This window comes from Heterocephalus glaber, unplaced genomic scaffold, assembly GCF_053883595.1.
Source record: "Heterocephalus glaber isolate CG9 unplaced genomic scaffold, H.glaber_assembly_v1.0 deba00001150, whole genome shotgun sequence".
Taxonomy (NCBI): domain Eukaryota; kingdom Metazoa; phylum Chordata; class Mammalia; order Rodentia; family Bathyergidae; genus Heterocephalus; species Heterocephalus glaber.
Window position 1 is genome coordinate 670,497 of NW_028258204.1, and position 22,543 is coordinate 693,039.

At 49.3% G+C, this 22,543-nt stretch overlaps 1 protein-coding gene across 9 annotated transcripts in view; it reads right to left on the reverse strand.

Moving 5' to 3' along the window:
- The window catches only part of Arhgap22 (Rho GTPase activating protein 22), a 160,295-nt gene that overhangs the window by 48,381 nt on the left and 89,371 nt on the right, over positions 1-22,543 (reverse strand). The window contains exon 1 of one of the 9 annotated variants that reach the window (XM_087210574.1): positions 7,744-7,971. The exons of 7 other annotated variants lie outside the window; for them this stretch is intronic. In XM_087210574.1, the coding sequence (XP_087066700.1) occupies positions 7,744-7,795 (52 nt within the window). In that variant the 5' untranslated portion in view covers positions 7,796-7,971. Of the gene's footprint in view, positions 1-7,743; positions 7,972-22,543 lie in introns of those variants that run through there. One more of the 9 variants, XM_087210575.1, reaches the window with a different exon arrangement.

Genomic DNA, 22,543 nt, shown 5'->3' on the forward strand with positions numbered 1-22,543 from the left:
CAGAACCAGGTCTGTCCAACCGAGGCTCGAGCTTCCTGCATTGCACACAGCCCCTTAGCACCCAGGTCAAGCTGAGGTGTGACAGACAAGCGTCCTGTGAAGAGAAGACTGGAGTACCTACTCCCGTGTCCGGTGGGAACCAGCTTATTGAAAAGCCCCATCACCGAGCACTGTCATCTGCTGCTCCCTGAAAAAGACCCCTTTACAAAGCATGGTCATTATTTTCCCCGACTCCTACCTACCTCAATCTGTGGGAAAAATCCCCTTGATTCCTTTTGACAAATGCTCCATTTCCAGGACATTTGTCAAAAGGAATCAAGAAGCAACTTGTTAATAGTAGAGCTGTGATACCACTCAGGGCACCTGAGAGCTGGCCAGAACACCAAAAAAGAGCTGGGAAAGGACATCACCCCTGGGAACTCTGAAACACTCTGACTTTGCCTTGGAGATCTTGAAAACCACGCATGTGCCCCTGTGCAGAAAGACCCAAGAGGTCCCGGTCTCCCATCTCCAGCTGACTGAGTGCCTGCCCAAAGAGGAAGTGAAGGAGAAAGCAGAGCCACAAACTACCCAAGATGGAGGGTGAGCCCCGACACACACACACACACACACACACACACACACACACACACTTGTGGCAAAGGGAAGAAGACTTTCTGGTTCAAGGCATTTAAGAATCTCTGGCAGATCACGAGCTGACCCTATACTCATTGGTGGTGACACACATCAGGGACAGATTGGGCAGATTTAGCCCAGGAAAGTCACCAAACAGCTACAACCACCACTCCTTGGGGAAAAAAGGTGAATCTGATTTGCTGAATTGCCATTCCATTATCTACGATGTCCAGTTTTTAACTAAAGATGACAACACACAAAAAAGCAGGGAAGTATGAAGCAAACACAAGAAAAAAAAAGCAGTTACCCAAAACTTCCTTGATCTGATAAGACTTACCCAAGACTTCAAGGGAGCTATTATAAACATGCTCCAAGAACTAATGGAAACCTCATGTAAGGAATTAAAGTATGACAATGACACCTTACTCTTCAGAGAATATCAATAAAGAGGTAGAAATTATAATAGAAACCAAATATAAATTCCAGAGTTCAAAAATGCAATAATGAGGTTGAGATGTAGTTCAGTGGTGAGCACTTACCTAGCATGTAAGGTCCTGGGTTCATCCCCAGCACCATAAAAATAAAAAAAAAATTATGACAGCTGAATAAATAATTCACTTTAGGTACTCAGCAGTAGATTTAAGCTGGTAGGAGAAAAAAATCAGGAAACCTGAGCACAAGTTGAAAATGTCCAGTCGAAGGAAAAGTTTTTAAAAATATGAACCGAGTGAACAGAGCCTCAGAAACTATGGGACATCTCCAATTATACCAACATACACATAACATGAGTTCCGGAAGGAGAGGGCCAAGAAAGAGGGTGGAAGGATCTTTAACCAAAGGATGGTTGTAAACTTCCCAAATTTGTTGAAAAACATTATACACCCACAAATCTCAATCAACTCCAAGAATGATAAACTCAGAGGTTCGCCTCAGGCATCACAGCCAAGCTGTCCAAAGATAAGAATCTTGGAAGAAGCAAAAGAAAATGATCTCTCATGAACTAGAGATTCTCAATAAAACTAACAATTCACTTCTCATTGGAAACCATGGCAACCGAAGGCAGTAGGATTATGTTTCAAAATGCCAACAGGAAAAATAAAAAGCTATCAACCAAGAATTCTATCCCAATCAAAACCATCCTTCAAAAAGGAAGGAGAAAAAAAAAGGAAGGAGAAATGAAGACCTCTCCAAATAAACACAATCTAAAAGTATTCAGTTCTTATCCTAGCAGATCTATCCCATAAGAAATCCTAAAGGAAATCTCTCAGGTGAAAGAAAAGAACCATAAATGACCACTCAAATCCATGTGAAGAAATAAAGAACATATACATAGTTAGATATAAAAAAAATACAAATGTATTGTTGTAGCTTTTCCCTCACCAACAGGCAACTTCATAAAGCATTACTTAGGAAGCTATGGTGATATGTGAAGAAAATAGGACAGGGCCGAGGGTTTAGCTCAGTGGTTTCGCCACCTGCTGCAAAAGTGCAAGGACCTGAGTTAGATCCCCAGTAAAGAAAAAGAAAATAGGACAATAACAGCACAAAGGAAGAGGAGGGAGCAGAGCTATATTGGAGCAAAGTTTCTGCATACTACTGAAGTAAAGGCAATAGTAAGTTAAGCTATATAATTTAAAATTACAAGGATAATTGTAACCCCCAGAACATCCACTGGGAAAAGAACTAAAATAAAATATCATAAAGAAACAGTAAGAAAATTAAAATGATACAGTAGAAAAATGCTACTCTACACAAAAAAGGAAGTAATGAAAAAAATAGAACAAAAATGATATAAACATATAGAAAACAAATTCACACATTAAATATAAATGGGTTACATACTCTGACAAAAAGGCAAAGAATGACAGATGGAATTTGTTTAAATGATCAAATGATATGCTATCCATGAGAGACACATTTGAAAATGAAATGATGAGAAAAGATACAGTAGGCAAACACTACCCAAAAGGGAGTTAGAGCGGCTATGCAAGTATTCAGATTAGTACCTTAGAAATGAGAGAGGAGACATCACTACCAACTTTCTAGACTAGAAAAGATTATAAGGAAATAATATGAGCAACTGGTTGTCAACAAACTTGACAACTTAGATGAAATAGATAAATTCCCAGAAAAGACATAAACTACCAAAACCGATGCAAGAGAGGTTTAAATCTAAACAAATTTTTAACAAGAGTAGAGATTTAATTAATAATTTATGCATTTCTAAAAAGAAAATCACAGGACTAAGTTGCTTGAGTGGGGAATTCTGCCAAGTGTGTAAAGAAGAGTCAATGCCAGTTGTTCATATGCTTCCAAAAACCAGAAGAGGGAGCAGTTCCCAATTCCTTCTATTGTCAGTATTTCTCTCATACCAAACACAAAAGTGTTGTAAGAAAACTACAGACCAAATTATGAGTGCAGACACAAAAATCCTTAAAAAAAAAAAAAAAGCTAGCAAAATACAATCCAAATTGGCTGATGAATAGATTAACAAAATGTGGTATCGTCGCACTATGGAATATTATTCTGCCATAAAAAGGAATGAAGCACCCATGCATGTAAGAACCTTGAAAACATGATGCTCAGTTAAAGAAGTGACTCCCAGAAAGCCACAAGAAAGTAGTTTAGCTGCAGGTAAGGAGCGGGATTGGGGAGAGGAGGGGGTCTGAAGATGAGGAAGTGATAGCTAATGGGCAAGTGGCTTTTTTTGAGGTCAGGAAACAGTTCAAAGTTTGATTGTGGCGAAGGTTGCACAATTCTTGCACATACAAAACACTGCAGAGTTGTGCACTCGTGATGGATGGTTCTATAGTAGTGAAATATATCTCAATAAAGCTGTTTAAATAATGAAGTGATGGAGAATTTGGGGAAAGAGCTCAGCAAAATATATAAATTCATGCAGGACATGAATTGCTACACAGAGCTGAGGGTAGCTGGGAGCTGTTTCAGGGTTCAGTTCATTGGAATGCTTCTAAAGGAAGAGCCCCTAAGGTGTGAGGACCCAGGGACTAACAAGAAGAGGACGCCTCCTGGTACTTCTTGTGCCCTCCTTCAGGAGCTCAACTCTAAGGTCCACTGAGAGGTTTTCCATCTTAACCACCTCTGTCAGGGACTTCAGGCTTCTCAGCCCTGGCTCCTCTCCGGGGCCAGAAGAGCTGCCCCTCCCAGCCCAAAGGCCACCAGTGCCAATGTGCTCTGTGGGCTGGTAAACATGCCCCAAAGGGCACCCTGACCTAGCCTAGCTATCTCCCCCACCACCACCTGAGCTGGGTGGCTCTGAATCAGGTCTAGGCGGGCAGGGCCAGTTCTCGTTCCACAGTGAGGGGCACAGAGTGGTGCTGGGATCACTTTAGGGCCCATCCAGTCTTGTTTTCTTCCCACTTCTACAGGAAGAAACGGAAGGTTCTAGGAGGGGTAGAGCTAGGATGATCACTGGGCTTTCTGAAAACTCTCAGGCTTGCAAGCCCATCCCTGCTTGCAGGTGAGGAAGCTGAGGAACAGATAAGTGAAGAGCAGCCCGGTCAAGAAGTGGATCCAAAGCTTGGCTCAGTCTGGTTCCTGTTTTGCAAACCCACAGGTGGCTGCCTGAATGAGGAAGAGGTGACAGAGGGATGCTTCTCAGAAGCAGAGTGAGTTCTGCACCCCAGCACAGTCCCTGGAACCAAGAGTCTGGGACACATTCTCATGTCACACCCAGTGTCACCTGTGACCACAGCGGGTCCCACTGCCTTGGAAGGGAAGGCAGACACAAGGCGACTTCTGCAGAGCAGGCCAGGTGTGAGGGAGCGCAGGGAGTGCAGGGAGGCAGGAGACCACCCTGGCCCCAGTGCATGGTGTTGAGAGTTGACTGTCAGTGTCACTGGGCAGCAGAGCACCCTGTCAGGTGGACTGCACAGGTCACTTCAGCTGCTGCAGGAGAACCCACCCAAGGGTCCACAGGGGAAGGCATGTCAGCAGGCCACTGTGGCAGTCAGTCTAGGCAGGATGCTGGTGGCCAAGACCAGAGTGCTGGCAGGGCATGGAGACTGGCAGAGGATTATGGGAAGATTTTGCCAAAGGCACTGGCAAGACTTGGTGATACAAAATGGGAGGAGAAGGGTGAGATTGAGGGTTCTGATTTGGCCCATCTGCTTTGCACTGGCCTTGCTCAAAGAACCCGCCAGACAACCACGGCAGAGAGGGTGGCCAGAGTGGGGTTGAATGAAGTCAGGCCTGGACGTGGAGCTGTGGAGCTGGAGGCAAGTTGAAGGAGTATCCCTGAGCGCAGGCCCCAAGCAGTAGCAGTGGAGGAGAGGCTGTGAGGGGCATCCAGGCACAGGCCTGAGGCTGCAGCTCCCTGCACACAGGGCCCTGGCACAGCTCTGCAGGCCTAGAGCCTTACCCTGGGCTGCACCTTGTCCTGTAAGACCTTGCTCACAGTCTGAACCCCCAGGCTAGGTGGGACCCCATCACCCTGTCCATGCAGAGCACCCTAGCTTCCTGCTTACGCTGTTTCCTCTTAGCCTGATGTCACATCTCTGGTTCTCCACTTGGCCAAGCTCTGAGCATGTTGGGAACAGACCCTCCCTAACTTTTTCTCCCTACATATGGCTTGGTGTGAGTGGCTACATAACAAATGGCTAACACATAAACTCAAGCAGGGTGGCAGCTGCTTGTTGGCCATCTTGGAAGATGCTGTGAGAGACAGAACCTTCCAGAGAGGGGCCCAGGGGTAACAACAGTGTTAACACCTCAGAACCAGTCCTGTGTTCCCAGCCCTGCAATGCCCTCATCTTCCTCTATCTTCCCTCCATCTGCCATCTTGCTCTGGGCTCCTGCTGGGCCTCCGGGCCTCTGTGCCTTGGCTAGATGCCCTAACAAGCCCAGGGCTGCCAGGGCCTGCCCTCTGTTCATCATAAAGGGGCCCTGGGGCAGCAGGAGCCCTGTGCTCACTTAGCTACAGTAGTATGAGGTGGACCAAGCCAGCTGGCCTCTTCCCAGCAAGCTGCCCCCGGGATCCAGAGTGTCAGCAACACTGACAGGCCGGGCCAGCTAGCAGGTGAGCAGGGGGCTTGTAACAGCTAAGCAAGCATATCTCTCTCTCTCTCACACACACACACACACACACACACACACACACACACTACTGCCCTAATTGATTATGTCTAAAACAGCAGTTCTAAAAGCGTTCCCAAAGGTCAGTGTGCCATAAGCTCTGAGAAAAGCAGATTCCCAGGGCAGAGGTCTGGAACCCATGTAACCAATGATCCACCTGACACACATTTGCACCATGTCAAAGATGCCCTGCCCCTATTCATTGCAAGACTCACTGTGAATGCTGGGCAGAAAGGTCCCCTATCGGCCAGACAAGGCCCATGCATTCAAATGTGTCAGAGTTGACAGCACCTGAACATTTAGAAACTTTCCCATTAAAAAAAGCACAATCTGCTTTCCTTGAGCCATGGATGCCCTAGCCACATGGGTCTTCTCCCTCTGGGGACAATGCTGGCTGCTCCTGTTGTCACTCCAATGAGTCCCTGTCCCCCAGACATGGCCACCTCTGCTCATTTCCATGGCTGCAGAACCTTTGGGGGTGCCTTTCAGGCTGGTGCCTGCCCTCAGGCTGCTGGGCCAGCTGTCCCCTGGGCTGGAGGCTGGCCGAGGAACACAGCCAAACTGGGCATTCCTCACCTGGATGGGTGGGGCCAATGGGGGTTCTGGAGATTCAGCACCCTGGGAGGCAATGCCTCTGGCACCTTCTGATTAGAACACCTGTCATCCCCCTCCCTCAGGCACTGGAGATTCTCCCCTGCCCCTGGGCAAGGTTCTCCCTGAGGAGGGTGGGAAAAGGTCAAGGGGCTTCCTCAGGCCCTGTGCCCAGTGAACCCTTCCCCATTGGGCTCTGACCTGTCCCAGGGCCCCTGGTGCCCTGTCTACTGTGACAGTGAGGTCCATAGGGTGGCTCCAGCAGAGGCCTCATGAGCAAAATGCTTTTTTCTCCTCTTCCTTTTTTTTTTGGTACTGGGATGGAACTCGGGTCCTTGTGCTTGCGCAGCAGGTGGCGAAACCACTGAGCTAAATCCCCAGACTTCCCCTCTTCCTTTTAAAATCAAATACTAAGAGCCAGAGCCAGGCATGGTGGCACATGCCTGTAATCCTAGCACCAGGGAGGCTGAGGCAGGAGGATCTCTGCGAGTTTGAGGCCAGCCTGGGCTACGTAGTGAGTTCAGGGACAGCCTCAAAAAAAAAAACAAAACAAAAAATCAAATACTAAGAAAACTGGTGCAAGGGGACAATGGGGGGCACTGACTGTTGACATTTCCCATTGGTTTTGCCTGCAGAGACTGACCAAAGATGGTATTTTGTTTCCCTTGGGCTTCAGACGCCCTGTCAACAGGTCTTCTATATGTAACCGTTATCCATGCTGGAAGCTACTCCCTCAAACCTTCTGTGGCACCCACCTAGCCACGTGTGGCCTCGCCATCACCCACTTGTGCACTTGGCACTTCTGTGCCCTTCTTCATCAGGATCCAGGTGCTCTCTTCAGAGGTGGCACCTGCCCTGACTTAGGACCGCAGGCCAGGCTTCTGAGGCTGGGCTCTTGGAGCCGCCTGGTCACTCCCAAGTACACAGCTGGCCCTCCCTAGCCTCCCCGGCAGTCAGGGCCACACGTGCCCAAGCTGGCGGGTTTGGGGCTTAACGGCAGCTCCACTGCGTCCCCACGACCAGCTAGGCTAGGGTTAAGTCTCCAGCCGGCCCAGAGGCGGGCCTCGCCGCCAACGTCCCTGGGCCGGCTCCAAGCCACTGCATTCCACGCAGCCCGAGAGCAAATCCACGCAGCCCGAGCGCAAATCCGCGCGACTTTGCAAAACTCTGAGCCAGGGGGCCCACATCCGCGCTGTTACCCCGGTGGTCGGGCTAGCGGGGAGGACACATGGCCCCTCGCGGGCCACGCAGCCCCACGCGCTTGGAAGACCTACAGCCCGAGCCCCCCGCCCGCCCACACCGAGTCAGGAGGAACTTGAGTCACGGGGGACTCTGGAGCTGCACCTGCGCCACTAAAAACTGGGCTGTGCGGAGACCGGGACGGGAGGCGAGCGGATCCCCGGGGCGCAGGGCGCGCGTCCCCAGCACGTGCGCGCCAGTTACCTTTGGGCTCTCGCAGGTGTCCCCGCCAGTCCTTGCAGCAGCACAACCCCATGGCAGCCTTGGCCTGCGCCACTCTCCGGCCGGCGCCCCCGGCTTTCGCCCCGGGCCCAGCCGGCTCGGGAGCCCCCGAGTCCGCGCTAGGAGCGTGCAGCGCAGCGCCTCCGCTTTTATCTGGGCTCGCGGGGCGGCCCCCCGGCTCCGGCTGTGGCGCCCTCCCCGCGGCCCGTTACTCTCCGGGCGCACAGCCGCTAGCCCAGCTTCGGCCAGGGGGCGCTCCTGCGCGGGCCGAGTTGTCGCCTGCTCCCCCCGCCCCCGGAGGACTCAAGGGCGCTGGGGCCAGGCCGGCCTCTAGCCTCTGCTGGACACTAGGTGAGGGGCCCTTGGTGTGCCACTCTGAGCAGTCACCCGGGGTCTGGAGATGGGAATGTCGCAGGGCCCCCTGATCTCAGGACTCAGCTCGCCCAACTGTGTGCGGTGGCAGGAGGAGGATTTTCACGAAGGGCGAGTCACTGCCCCTCCCTGAAAAGTCGCTTAGCACAAATTAAATTCAATGAAAGGCTGGGTGGCATTAAACTCTGATCATGTCCCCATCTATGAAACGGAGGGAATAACAGAAACTGCTTCCCTGGGCCCTGGTGAGAATGAAATGAGTTGAACCATGTAGACCTGTGTGTTGGCTGGGGATTTAGCTCAGTGGTTCCGCCGCCTCGCAAGCGCAAGGTCCCAAGTTCGATCCCTGGTACCACCACCCCCCGCCCAAAACCATAAAAAAAAAAAAAAAACCTGTGTGTGAACAAAATTACTGAACACAACTGACAAGTTGCCGTGCTCAGGGCAGTGGTGCCTGGCATCAGAGGTGCAGACGAGGATCTGGTCAAACAAGCTTTTACCATGAGGGTGGAGTTGTTGTGAGAAACATCTGCTGCTCTATTAAAACTAAGAATGCTACAAACCAGAACCACAGAAAGGCTGGCCCTTGGCCAGGAAACCTACACCAGGCTCTTTCCTGCAGCCTTGCTTGCAACTACAAAAAGATGGAACCACCAAAGTGTTCAGGAAAGGGACTGTCAAGTGCGCTTTTTTTTTTCTTTTCTTTTCTTTTTTGGTACCGGGGATTGAACTCCGATCCTTCTGCTTGCAAGGCAGGCAGGGGAACCACTGAGCTAAATCCCCGGCCCCTAAGCGTGCTTTTCATAAAAGGCAGCACAATGTTTTGGGATGCATGTGCGCACAGAACTCATGCAAAACGCACACCCACAGCATGTGCCCAGTGTTCAACTTGTGTCCAGCTCTGGTCTAGGCACTGGGGCCTGACATTTGGGAGGAAACCAAGACCCAAGAGTGGATCCTGGGACGGATGGAGGGAACTGGGTGGCAGGAGATACTGAGTCTCACTTTGTCAAAGGAAGGCCCATTCACTTACTACTGTGTAAACAAATGAGAGACGTCATAGCTTCTCATGTTATATCAGCAGGGTTCTTCGCTTGTCTTTTGGAAGTGTTGGAGGTGGAACCTGGGGTCCTGTGCATGTCCTCATCATTCAGCTCCACCTCCCACCTGTCTCCAGCAGGGTCCTGAGTTCCAGGTTCTCTCTCACCCCTCCGGTCTCCAGGACCTGTTCCTGGCCTCAAGCTTCCAGGGGACTTTCTCCCTACCTCCCCACCCCTACACTTTCTGGAGAACAGAGGTGGCCTGGGGGGTGAGGGGTACACACACCACCATCCCTTGGCCCGAGGCAGGCAAAGGAGCAGAGGAGGGTGAAGCTGAAGAGTGAACTGGGAGGGGGTGCACTCTGATGACTTAGAGTGGGAAGAGGTTTGCCCAGGAGCTAAGTCTTCATTCAAAGGGGAGATTAACAACAGTGGGACAGTTTTCTGCTCCCTCGTCTTTAACCCCTCAGAAAGACCCAGATGGGGTTGGGGAGAGACAGGGCTGCCCTGCAGCAGATCCGAAAAGAAAGATGTTTTCCCTTCGAGACTTGTAGATGGGGTCAGAGCGAGAGTAACTGAGGAAAAGCAGGGAGACCTGACTTCTGGCGGCTGCCAAGTCCTTCTAAACAGTTTCAGCAAGGGCAAGATCACTTAGTCATAGCGGGCTTAATGAGGCCCCGGGAATTCCAGCCGGGAGCCCTGCGTTCAGGGAGCACATCTGCGGGGAGCCAGCCCCTGGGTGATTATCCAACGGCCAAGTCCTACATTTGGAAAGCAAGATTTAAAAGAAAACATCACAGTGGCCATTGTGGGCCAGTTGTTTATCTTTCTCAGAGGAAGTAGCAAGGCAAAATCTTTCGAATGAGCCTATTATAAAGGGTCAACATCCCCATTGAACCGTTCAAATATATTTTGGGACACTGGACTATTCAAAGTGGCTTTAAATATCAACTCCCAAGGCTGCTCCGGCAAACAAATAGGAGGGCAAGAGCTTCTAATGTTTTCTGCCTTTGGTTTCACACACTTAAATTCCTGATCACACATTGTCCTTTTTATAGTTGTCTAGTTGTGTCTCTTCCCCAAGGGAAAAGGAAACTGCATTCACTCTGGGCTTCCCACCCTGTGCCCAGCAATTCACAAATATTACTCCCTCCACCCACCACAGGACAGCCCTGCCAGGCAGACACCATGAGATTCAGTTGCAGAGGAAGAAACTGAAGTTTAGGGAAGGGAAGAGACTTTGCTGGAGGCCAATGAGGTGGGAATGGCAGAACCAGAGGGATGGCAGATGGATGTATTGACCAGTGAATGGATGCATGGATGGGTAGACAAGTGGATGGTGGACACATGGGTAGATAGATAGATGGACTGGTAGGTGGATGTATGGGTAGGCAAACTGATAGATGGGTGGTTGGGTGGGTAACTGGATTATTGGATGGATGTGTGGATAGACGAACAGATGGATAGATGCTGGGTGGTTGAATGGTAGATAGATGAGTAGATGGTATTTCCTAAGTTTGTTCCAGAGTCTGGGGCTACATACTGGAAATCTACATACTGAGCACAGAATTTGTTTGAAAAATCATATTTCTTGGCTGGGGATTTAGCTCAGTGGCACCGTGCCTGCTTCACAAACGCAAGGTCCTGAGTTCAATCCCTGGTACCGAAAAGAAAAGAAAAGGAAACAAAAGAAAAGAAAAATCACATTTCTTGAACATAGCTGTGCTCTCCCAAATTGATCACACCCATAGACTGTCTTGAACAAGCCCCAAATGTCAGGATCATTCAGGGCTGCAAGACCTTGAGCTGAGCTCAAGCTGCCTGCTCAGAAGGGGAGACAAGAGCTCCTGGAGTACCGAAGCCCCAGCAGACCACAGGGCACAGGGAGCTCAGCTGGAAGGGAGCAAGGTGACTAGGGAGGAGGGCTGGACCTATTCTGTGAGGCAGGGGCTGCCTTATCTGCCCAGAGCCTGCTGCTGCTCCCTGGTCCCTGGGGACCCAAAGTTGGGTAGTGAGCATGCTTACACCTACCCTTGAGTCTGGGTTGGCCTGGGATTTTCTTCAACCAACAGAAAGGGGCAAAAGTGACTCTGGGCCAGTTTGGACTCAAGTCCTAAGCAGGCTTGGCAGCTTCTACTTTTGTCTTCAGGGAATGCCATGCCCACGCCATGACCAATGGGACTGTTCTGAGACCATCGTGCTTCAGAGATCCCAATCTAGGGATGTGGAGAGCCTACACGGAGGACTGAGGTCCCTGTCAACAACCCTAGCAACTGCACTGACTTGCAGCCCTGTGGGTGAGGCTGCCTTGGAAGTGGATCCTCAGATGGTGAGTAAATAAATGGCCAGGTTTTGGTAAAGTTACAACGCAACAGAGCTAAAGCACAAGGAGTACTACACAGCCCTGTTCATGGCTAATGCTGCCCAGTCCTAACAATCTGCCAGGCTGAGAAGGTGGTAATTCTCTTAGGGCTCAGAGAAGCTCTGTGCATTTGTTCATCATTACTTCTATATAAAGAGGACATGAAGTCACAGAGAGGGAAGTAATTTGCACATGGTCACACAGCTAATTAGTGATGAGCTCACACTGGAACCCAGCCCATCTTGGATTTTTAAAGATTCTATGATAAATATTTCAGATGGAAAAGAACAATACCTGCTCATGCTAATGGGATGTTACTTGGTTGTAAGGCTCATAGATCTACAGAGAAACTTTGGATTAAAAAGACAATTTTGAGCCAGATGTGGCAGTGAACGGGTAATCCCAGCACTTGGAAGGCAGAAGCAGAAGGATCACTGCAAGTTCAAGGACAGTGTGGGCTACATAGTGAGACCCTGTCTCAAAACACCAATAATAACAAAGGTAACTCCCATGGAGTTCTAGGTGATGGGCACACATGCCTCCTTGCTCTTAGCTTTTCATAGTCCTGCCCGTGTCCTCCCGAGAGCTCCTGCATCTGGCCTAGGTAGCTCCCAGAAGATGGGAGATGAAGACACTTTGCAGATACTACAAACCATCTGTCCTACGGACCAGCACCTCCAGGCACTGTCCTCTTGTTCAATCTTCCTGCCAGCACCCCCCCGCCCCGCATGGTGATAGTCATCACACCCTCTCTACAGGGGAGGGCAGGACTCCTGCCAGGGAGCACTGACTCTCAGCATCACTCATTTGGTACCCAATAGATTGAATCGCAAGCAGTATGAAGTCACAGACCATCTTCTCATTTTTGTTTTTGTTTTTCGGCACCAGAGATCGAGCTCAGGACCTTGCGCTTATGAGGCAGGTGCCGCACCACTAAGCTAAATCCCTGGCCCTCTCATTTGTTTTTTGAGACAAAGTCTTGCGGTGGAGCCCATCCTGGGCTCTAACTTGCAGTCCTCCTGCTCAGTCTCCCAAGTACTGGGATTACAGTACGCACTGCGACATCTGGCCACAGGCCACCATCCTAAGGACCAACTACTGCATCTGCCTCTTGGTGAGCAGCATCTCCCTGACACTCCCTTAGCTCCATGGGGTTCCTCATCAGTGCCTGGGGTTGGGCTCCATGCTGTGCACATGCATATGTACACACCACAGACACACAAGCTCTGGAACCAGAAGGGACTCTGCCTTAACACCACCTCCTCGTTTTTTCAGGAGAAGTCCAGTCCACTCAATGTCAAGTACTTCTTGGTGGGGTCTGCTCTATGCCAGGCATTGCAAAGTGGGGGAGGGGGGATCAGTGACAAGCTGAGGTGTTCCCCAGAGCTCCTAGTTTCGTTCTGGAACAAGCAGATCTTCAGGACCTAAGGGGAAAGGGGATCCCTACCTACACCCTGTTTCAGGGGCTCTGTGTACTTCTGCCACAGTGCATGGCAGCCACCAGCTTTGCATTTAGACATCTGGCCAGATGTTGGGTTAAGCGAGCTAGCCAGAGCCCCTCTTCCCAAATCAGCTTCACCTTACAGACTCTTGTCTTAGTTTCTTTTTTGCCTGTGATTAAGTATGACTGGGGAGGGTAGATATCATTCTTTATGTTTGAAGCAAGCCACACACAGCTTTGTGCTAGGAAAAGCTGTGGATGCTAAAAGAATGAGTATGCTTGGGGCCAGGGATTTAGCTCAGTGGTTCTACTACTGCCTGCCTCGAAGGTGCAAGGTCCTGAGTTCAATCCCCAGAACCAAAAACAACAAAAAAAAGAATGAGTATGCTTTTTTTCTTTCCACTAATGAGACTTAATTCTCTCTTTTTTTTTTTTTTCCTTTTGGCTTCCAGGAAAAATTTAAAGTTTGCTTTTGGTAAGTATAAAAGTTCTAATAATTTTTATATTTGTGTTTTGGCTTGTTGGTTTGTTTTTCGACTTTTGCTTGCCTTTTATCAGGCTCTTTATTTGTTTTACTACTGTGTTATAATTATTTTATTTTGAGTATTCTCATTAGAAGCCATTTCAAATCCTTTAAGGAATATTGGAATTAAAAGTGAATAAGTGAATGTAGTACATTTTTTAGTCTTTCTTAACTTTAAAATTATTTTAACTGATACATTAAAACATAAAAATTATGCATATTAATGGGATACCGTGCAATATCTCAATACTTGTGTACATTAGGCAACATTTAAATTAAGCTGAAGATCTGTCTCTTTATAACTTTCATGATTTTTTTATGGGGATAATGTTCAAAATCCTTCTAGCTTTTTTTTCTTTTTTTTTGAGATAGAGACTTGCTATGTAGTTCAGGCTGACCTTGAACTCCATGTGTAGCCCAGACAGGCCTCAAAATCACAGCAGTTCTCTTGCCTCAGTCTCCTGAGTGCTGGGAGTACAAGGGTGTGCCACGATGCCCAGCTCTACAGTACAGTTTTCTGTAGTCGCTGTGTGGAACAATAACACACTACAAATTTTTTGGCTTTTTTTTTTAGCAGTCCTCTACCAGTGAATTCTTCCCCCTGCTCACACTAGGACTTCTTGCCCCTATGTAACTCACTTAGTACCCAAATGTACTACACTTTGTTTTAGACCAGGAGTTGGTAAACTTCTCTTAAGGGGCAGACAGGAAACTTGTCTAAGCCCCAAAGCCACCATCTGTACCCACTCACCCCTTGCCTGCAGCAGGAGTCCTGCCAGAGACGATGCCTGTTTGAGTGGGGATGGCTGTGTTCCAATACAACTCTGTGGGCAAAAGTGGCTGGTAAGCCAGACCTGGCCTGGGCACCATCATTCACAGTGTCTTAAAAGAATTCTGGAGCATTTTGGAAATCGCTTCCTCTTATGCTGGGAAGTACTTGACTTGGAAAAAGAAGTGAGTTCAAAACTCCAGGGTGATAGGAATTCTGTCCAAGATGTCTGGAACCCACTGCCGGGTGACAATCGGGGAAGCAGTATGAAAACTGTCTGGGCAGTTTGATTCTGGACAGGGGCTGGCATGCCCCGGGTGGGGGGGTCGGCCCACAAAGCAGGCTGGGCGCTCTGCCAGGGAGAGCCAGTTCCCTGGCACACTCGCAATGCCCACTCCCAGCTGGACAGCAATGGGCCTCAGCTGCACGGATGCTGCCTGTGGAAGGAATGTGTCTGCGCCACAAATTCCCACAGAGAAGGCTGGACCATCGTTGGAGAGAAATTCTTGGGCTACATTTTTCCTGCTGTTCATGTGTCCTGAAGCCATTGAACTTGACCAGACTGCCCAGGGTGGGATTTTACAAAGCCCATTGTCCCAGTCTGAGCCTTGCAGCACCGGGGCCCCTGCCCCCACCTGCTCTTTCTGCTTTTCTTTCCTTGTTCCCTCACCCCTGGAGAAATGCAGCTGAGAAAGTGGGCGGCAGTGGGCATGGATAAGCAGACAGATGCAGACAGTTCCAGGCTAGGCGGGGCACTTCCGGGAGCTCTGGGCACATTAGGGGAGCACCCAGTGGCACATTGCTTCAGTAATAAAGGTAGCACTACTAAGCACTTACTGTATAACAAATGCTGCCTGAGTGTTCTCTGTATATGAATGCATGAATATCCACAAGAGCCCTCCTGCAATCCCCATTCTACAGATGGAGAAATTGAGGCACAAAGTGTTTAAGTGTAACTGGGATCCCACAGCTAGGAGGTGGACGAGATGAGGTTTGAACTGAGCAGTCTGGCTGCAGGGTGTGGTTCCCCTCTCACCTTCAGTTCTATGTACAGTCATCCCCTGAACCCCTAATGGTGCATCTTACAGTTACAGCAAGAATGCAGAGCTCTTACAATAAAGTAGGCAGAGCCTGTGCACCTGTCAGGGTCCCACACCCTATGCCACAGTAGACCAGGCTTAACCATGCACCAGGCCAACTGGCATCTGGCCCACTATGCAAGGACCCCATCCTGCAAACTGGGGGCTACCCAGTACCTTGCTGTGTCTCCGTCACATGTCGATCACCCCAACTCACAGATGAGACAGCTGAGCATGTTAGTGGGGTAACATGCACTGCCACAAACAACTCCAAGTTCTCTTAGCTTCATCCTATAAACACTTCAACATGCAAAGGAGAGGGGCTGTCTGTGTAGTCACTCAGGATCCTAGGCTTCTTCTAGGACTTCACTATCCTCCTCTGAGCCTCTCCCTCTGCTGTCACATTAAGGAAGACCTGGAGGACCTCAGGGGATGTTGAGGGTTAGTGCTTGCCCAGCATTGACTCGAGGGTGGTCCTGGATGCCCATCTGAGTGGCAAGGCTGGGAGGAGAGGCCATCCACAGGAGGAAGAGGAGGAGGAGGAGGAGGAGGAGAAGGAGGGAGGGCCGGCTGCTCCTGGAGTTGGAGCAGGAGAGGTATCAGGACAGTGGGGGCCTCTGGACACCCTGGTGCTCGGAGACCATCATCTGCCTGGACCTGACCCCAGAGTCACTTGGCCGACATCTGGGTCTCCAGTATCTTTAAAGGCCTCAGTCTTCCACCTGGACAATGACGGGGGCTGAAGGCAAGGGCAGAGCAATGCCCTGTGCCCTCTCTGCCTTAGCAGAACTTAGCAGGGCTGCTGGGAGGGTGTGGGCCTGGACTGGGCGAGTCTCTGAAGAGAGTAATCCCTTGGAGGCCCAAGGGATCACTCCTGGGCATGCTTCCCAAAGCCACCTGCTTGTGGAGGGAAAAAGGCACAGAGCAGCCTGGCTTCAGATTCTGGTTTCCAGAGGGCTTAGATTCAGGCCACTTCTGCCCCCTCCTGAAGCCCAACAGGCTGCCAAGCAGAAGCTGCCTTGGGCTGTGTGTGCAAAGCACAGATGCAGGGATGAGTACCCCCCGCCCCCAACCCTCAGCTGCTCAGCACCAGGTTGCCCATGTAACATAACCCCCTACGCCACGTGTCTATGGCCTGCAGCCGCTGTCCCTCCTACGGACTCCTGGACATCAAACCCCAAGGGGCACCTTCTGGACTTGAACTCTGCACTCCAACCCCCCAGGGATCATGAAATCAATTCTGTGAGTCCTGGCCAGAATTTTACAGAATGAAATAGAGCAGAGGGTGCAGCTCTGGGGCAGGAAACTCAGGAAGAAAAATAAAAACAGATACAAGAACCTGTCAGAAACCACTGTACATAAGAATAAAATATAGACTAGTGCTGTTCAGTGTGTGGCTGGGCCCAGGGTGCAGGGAGTGTTCATTTCTAAAAAAAAAGCCTGAAAACACTGTTGGTGTTTTCTCATTCCTTCTGGAAGATTTGTGTGTGTGTGTGTGTGTGTGTGTGTGTGTGTCCACAAATTCCCCCCACCCCCCACCCCAGGCACAATCTTTGCCAACCCACTCAAAAATAAAACCTACCACCTGCGGCCACAAATGTTCCTGTTGTTCCGCACAAAGCCCAGGAGCCCGGCTGTTGGCTAGCCTTGATTTGCATATCCAAGAGGGCCACTTAAGTGACCCTTGACAGGACAAAGAAGATTGGCTTCTCCTACTGGAGAGGAGAAAGAAAAGAACTCTCCACATTCCTGGGGCAGAGCCTCCCAGGCTGCTCCAGGTCCTGCAGCAGCGCACATCTGGGGCTGCTGTCTGGTCTCCCTCATTCTTCCTTTCCCGCTTTCTGTGGAGGGCATTCTGTGCCTGACGTGGGAACCAAAGACCAGAGCCTCCAGACTGACCCTCCTTGGCCTGGGCTGTGGACGTGTGGTGAGGATCCCTGGCCCCCACCACCTCTCCAGCCTTGCTGCAATGTCTCCCCAGACCCCACAGAGTCCAGCTGGCTGGGGCCCAAGGGAAAAGAGTTTCCTCAGCGTGCTAGGATTTTCCACCCTCCTGTACTGGGGCAAGGGGAGCTATGATTTGCATGTGTCCCTCAAAATTAAGCCATTGGAAAGTGGATCCCCAAACCCACATAAGGGTGTTTGGAGGTGGGGGATTAATTAGACGGGGTCAGGAGGGTGGGCCCCCACATGGCACTGGTGACTAAGAAAAGCAGAGGGACCTGGGTGGGCACACTTGCTGTGCCTCACCTTGAGATACCCCTGCTGTGTCATGGTGCAGCAAGAAGCCCTGACCAGATGCCCTTGGACTTCCAGCCTCTGGAACCAGAAGCCAAACAAACCCTACTCTATAAATCACTCAGTCTGTACTATTCAGTTACAGCAGCAGAAAGTGAAACAAGACAGGTTTCTGAGCATTTGCTATGTGCCAGCCCCTACTGGATCTGCAGTCCCTACTGGGGACCTTCAAAGGTCATTGCTGACACCAGCCAGTAGGCTTGGGGAGGTAACATGACCTTCCCAGGTGGTAAACACAGCAGGGGAAGCAGCCAGTCCTCCTTGGGCTCTTCAGGCTTCTGGTTCTTTTCTTCCCAGCTGGTCTTGGCCCCAGGAGCAGCACGGGAGGTCAGGGTGGTGCTGAGGCTGAGCAGATGGCCCAGTGTGCTGGTGGGGCTGTGCAGACCACAGTGCCTGAGGACGGTGGCTGAAGGAGGAGGGAGGGGCCAGGCTCTCGGCTTCAGCCCCTGGTGCAGGGCCGTCCCAAGGTCAGTGCAAAGGGCAGTGCCCAGGGCAGGGTTGTGCCTGCCTACAATGTGTCTAGGCTGCTGTGCTAGACAGCCACAATGCTGGGGCTTTGGCAACAGAGGCTCATTCTCCCTGAGTGCTGAGGGTGGGAAGTGTGAAATCAGGAGTTTCGGGCAGGGCTCCCTCGGAGGTGAAGGGCAGGATCCTTCCTGTCTCTGGCCTCTGCCCACTTCCAGCATGTCTTAGTTATTGCAGATAGGTGAGTTAATTACATAGGCAGTTAATTACGTAGGCAGTTAGATAGGGCCAGCCCAGAAGGAGCCAGCATGGAGGACAATCAAGACACATTCACTGAAGGCCAGAATTGTAAAAGGAGAGAAAACTACCACACCCTAGGATGAATAGCAGTGATTGATATTCTAAATAGGTATCAATCACCTTTCAAGAAAGATCCCTGACCCATCCCTTTCCATTGAAAAATCCTTGCTCATTCCTTGTATGCTTGCTACGTGACTTGTTTCCCCATTGGATCTTCATTTACTCAATATTACCTGGGTGACTGTACTTGCAATCTTATTGGTTGGTCATGGTTTTGTCCCACCTCATGCCCACCTTGTAAATTTCCATTGGGTCTTATAGTTTTGTTCCACTTTGTACCCGCCTCACCCCATGGCTTTGCTGTATAAAACATCTTTGAAAAGTGGGGTGCGTGGGCAACCCACTTTCCATTCCTCCTTCTGTCTCTTTTAGACAGAAGCTTTCTTTCTCTCAATAAATTTTTCCTACTCTTAACCTCCGTTGTTCCTAGAATTCATTCTTTGATTTTAGACAACACGAACTCGAGTCTCAGGTAACTAGTAGCATTGGGAGTTACATCTCTTCCCCCTGTATCATTAACATTCCTTGGCTGGTAGAACCATCCCTCCAGCCTCTGCTCGCATTCAATAGTCTTTGTCCCTTACATGTCTCTGTGTCCTCTCCTCCTCTCCTAAGGACACCAGGCATTTGGTCTGGGCCACCTGATCCACTGTGACCTCATCTTAGATAACTGTGTCTGCAAATATCCACATCCCATCCGAGTGAGGCCACATGGAAGATCCTGGGGGATGTGGGTCTTGGGCACAGTTGCCTCCCTCCTTCCCCAGCACTGGCCTTCCAGACTCTGTCCCTGGGCTGTCAAGTGACCAGAAGAACACTGAGGAGGGTTGTGTTGAACCCCAGAAAGCGCAGTGACCTGGAGTTTTTCTGAAATTGTAGCTTCCATTGCTGACATTCTGACAATCCAGAAGAATATGTTTTTTCTAAATGCTGGATTACTAGTATTTTTGAGGTATATTTTTTAAAAGGCAGAATCATTTACCCCTGAGGATGCACCCCAGTGGAAGCTTGTCACCAGAGCCAGCTTGTCTAGGATGTGGCTGTCTGTTCCTGCATAGTCCTGAGGGGACAGTTGGAGTCCTCCATGGGCTCACAGGTGATAGAGGGCCTGTCTTCATCACAGCCACCATGGGATGAGGAGGGGCCGTGCAGAGTAGGGCTCAGTCACAGGTCATGGGCATCATTGCCTTCAGAAGGAATTATTGCAGTGCCCTCGGGAGTCAGTTAGTTCCTTGAGAGTGATAGGTTGTGAAGGAGGAAGCTGGGTCCCTGCGTCTCTCTGTCTCCTTGACTTGCCATGCAATGGCTCCCTCTTGCACATGGTCCCTGCTTGGTGCCATCCACTATGTTGTGACAGAACCAAGGGGCCTCAGCAGAATCCAGATAGGGCCACTTAGGGATGGACTCTCAATGTCCAAAACTGTGGGTCCAACAAACCCTTTTTCTTTAGAAGTTACTTGATATCAAGTATATTGTTACAGCAACACAGAACAGACTGATACAGGGAGGAAGAGAGGCCAGGTTCCTCTATCACAGCATAAATATCTGTTCAGGTTCAGAGACTTTTTGGAGATATAACATTGGAACAACAGCCCCAAAATTGCCCTGACAACTCCTTGCGTCTCCACCTATCCACAACAACACTGGAGAATTTTGCAGAGATCAACACCGCCTTTAAAATTAAAAAGTGTAGCTCGTGATCAATAAAAAGATGGGCTGAGGATTTAGCTCAGTGGTTTTGCTGCCTGCTGCTCAAGCGCAAGGACTCAAGTTCGATCCCCAGTACCAAAAAAAAAAAAAAATTAATTAAAAAAATAAATAAATAAAACAAATAAAAAGATGCAGCTCCTGCCAGCAACAAAGAAAAGAGGTCAAGAAAAATGGGACTATTTAATTACTTCACTTCATTTGCTCATAATTTTTATTAGAAGGACAATATTTTTAATGTTTCTATTTCATAGATTTATCTTTTCACTTAATGCTTCTAATATTTATACACTTTTACATTTTCAGATTACCTGGATTTTAAAACATTATATATATATATATATATATTTAAATGTTATATATTCTTGTTGGGGATTTAGCTCACTGGTTCTGCCACCTGCCTTGAAAGCACAAGGTCCCAAGTTTGATCCCCGGTACCAAAAAAAAAAAGTTATATATTCTGAGTACCTTTTAATGGAAAATATTGATAACTAATAATGATATTTTGGAAAGGTAGAGAACAAATACCTCCACTTTTGCATTTTGCATGGCACCTGCAATTACTAATGCCATAGTAATTAGCTCTCCATAAATGGCTATGAATTAATTAGTAATTTACAGCTATTTAGCAGTAGCTAACTGTGTGCCATTATTGTACTTAACACTACACATAGCTATTCTGGTTGTGACGATTTCAATGTGATTAGCCTGAACTTGGAGGGCTTATGTGACTTATTCTGGACCCCTGGCCTGGGCAGAGGCTGAGCTAGGATTGCAATTTAGACAGCATGACTGAGCATGCTATCTTTTTTTTTTTTTCAATGCAAAACATTTATTGGTACATTTTAGGTATACATAATGATAACACTCATCACAGGGAATTTGTACCTGTACATGATATATCCTGTCTCTTCTTTTTTTCCCATTCCCATTACCCCCTCCTTTCAAGCCTCCCACCCCTTCCTATTGAGCATGCTGTCTTTTTTTTTTTTTTGGTATCAGGGATCGAACTCAGGTTCTTGCGCTTGCGCGGCAGGCGGTGAAACCACTGAGCTAAATCCCCGGCTGAGCATGCTGTTTTAACCTTGACCCGACATGATCAGTAACCAAAAATGGCAAATGATTTGGCCAACACATGACAACCACTATTTTCTGGACATCTTTAGAGTTTTAACTGATCTATTCCAAGGCTCCTGGCTTCAAACCCCCAGAGAAGTCAGCAGGTAACAGGAATTGACAGAGGAAGGGGCAGGTGATAGGGCATGGTGGGGACTCTGGTCAACTGGAGAGCCCTCAAGTTCTATCTGAAGGGTTAGCTCTTATTTAGCTCCTGCCAGTTGTTAATGTGGAGAAAACAGATCCAAACCTACCCTACAAAAATGTATATTTTTCCTTGGGCAACTTTGTTTTAAAAAAAATTTCATGAGCCAGATGAAATATATCTGCAGGCCAGAATCAGTGCGTGAGCCACGAACCCTGATTTGCAGCCCAAGAACAATCTCCAGCTCTCGGCATTATCTGCCTCTCCCTACTGTCTCTTCCAGAATGCACCCTGCTTTTGAATTATTGCTCCTGTGTTGGTTTCATTTATCAAGCACCTCTTATAGACCAGCACTGAAACTGGCCTCAGAGTGCACTGTTCGTTCCTCTCTCCTGGAGCTCACAGACCAGGGCTGGGAAACTGCGACGTTGATATGCACACAGATCTCCAGGACCTATGGCTGTAACACAGATCATGTTTTCACTGGTCCAGCTGCAGAGCTGATATTTCCCAGCCAGCTCCCAGGAGATGTTGGGCTGACACGTGGACCACAATTGCAGCAGCTGGACCCGACTGAAGAGCAGCCTGATGCCTTCCTGTGCCTGAGCTGGAAGCTCCCAGAGGAGGAGCCTGGGGGCCCAGGTCTTGGTTCCCCAGAGTGACCTGGGTCATCCACCCCCACCCATTAATCCCCTGCCACATTCCTTCCCGCATCCTAATTTATCTAAGGATTTAGTCCAGCTGAGATCACTCGTAAAGAATTTAATCTACATCTTTGTTCTGCACTGGCACTGAGCTGGCCTTCTCCTCCTCCTCCTGCACATCACCCTCTTGGTTCAGAAACCATCACCCTCAGAGAGATTTGTCTGCTCTGTGCTGTGTCCCAGGGTCCTGGTGTCCAGCACTGGTTGGAGCTTCTGTTGGCCACCACCCAAGAGTGACATCCTGGAGTGGAATCTGGACTCTTTCTGTACCAATCATGTGATTTTGGGCAAGGGACCATTTTGTGCCTCAGTTTCTCCATCTAGAGAAGGCAGATGCAAGGTCTACTACTGGAGCTTCAGGAAATTGTTGAGCCAATACACAGCAGGATAATATGTTAGTC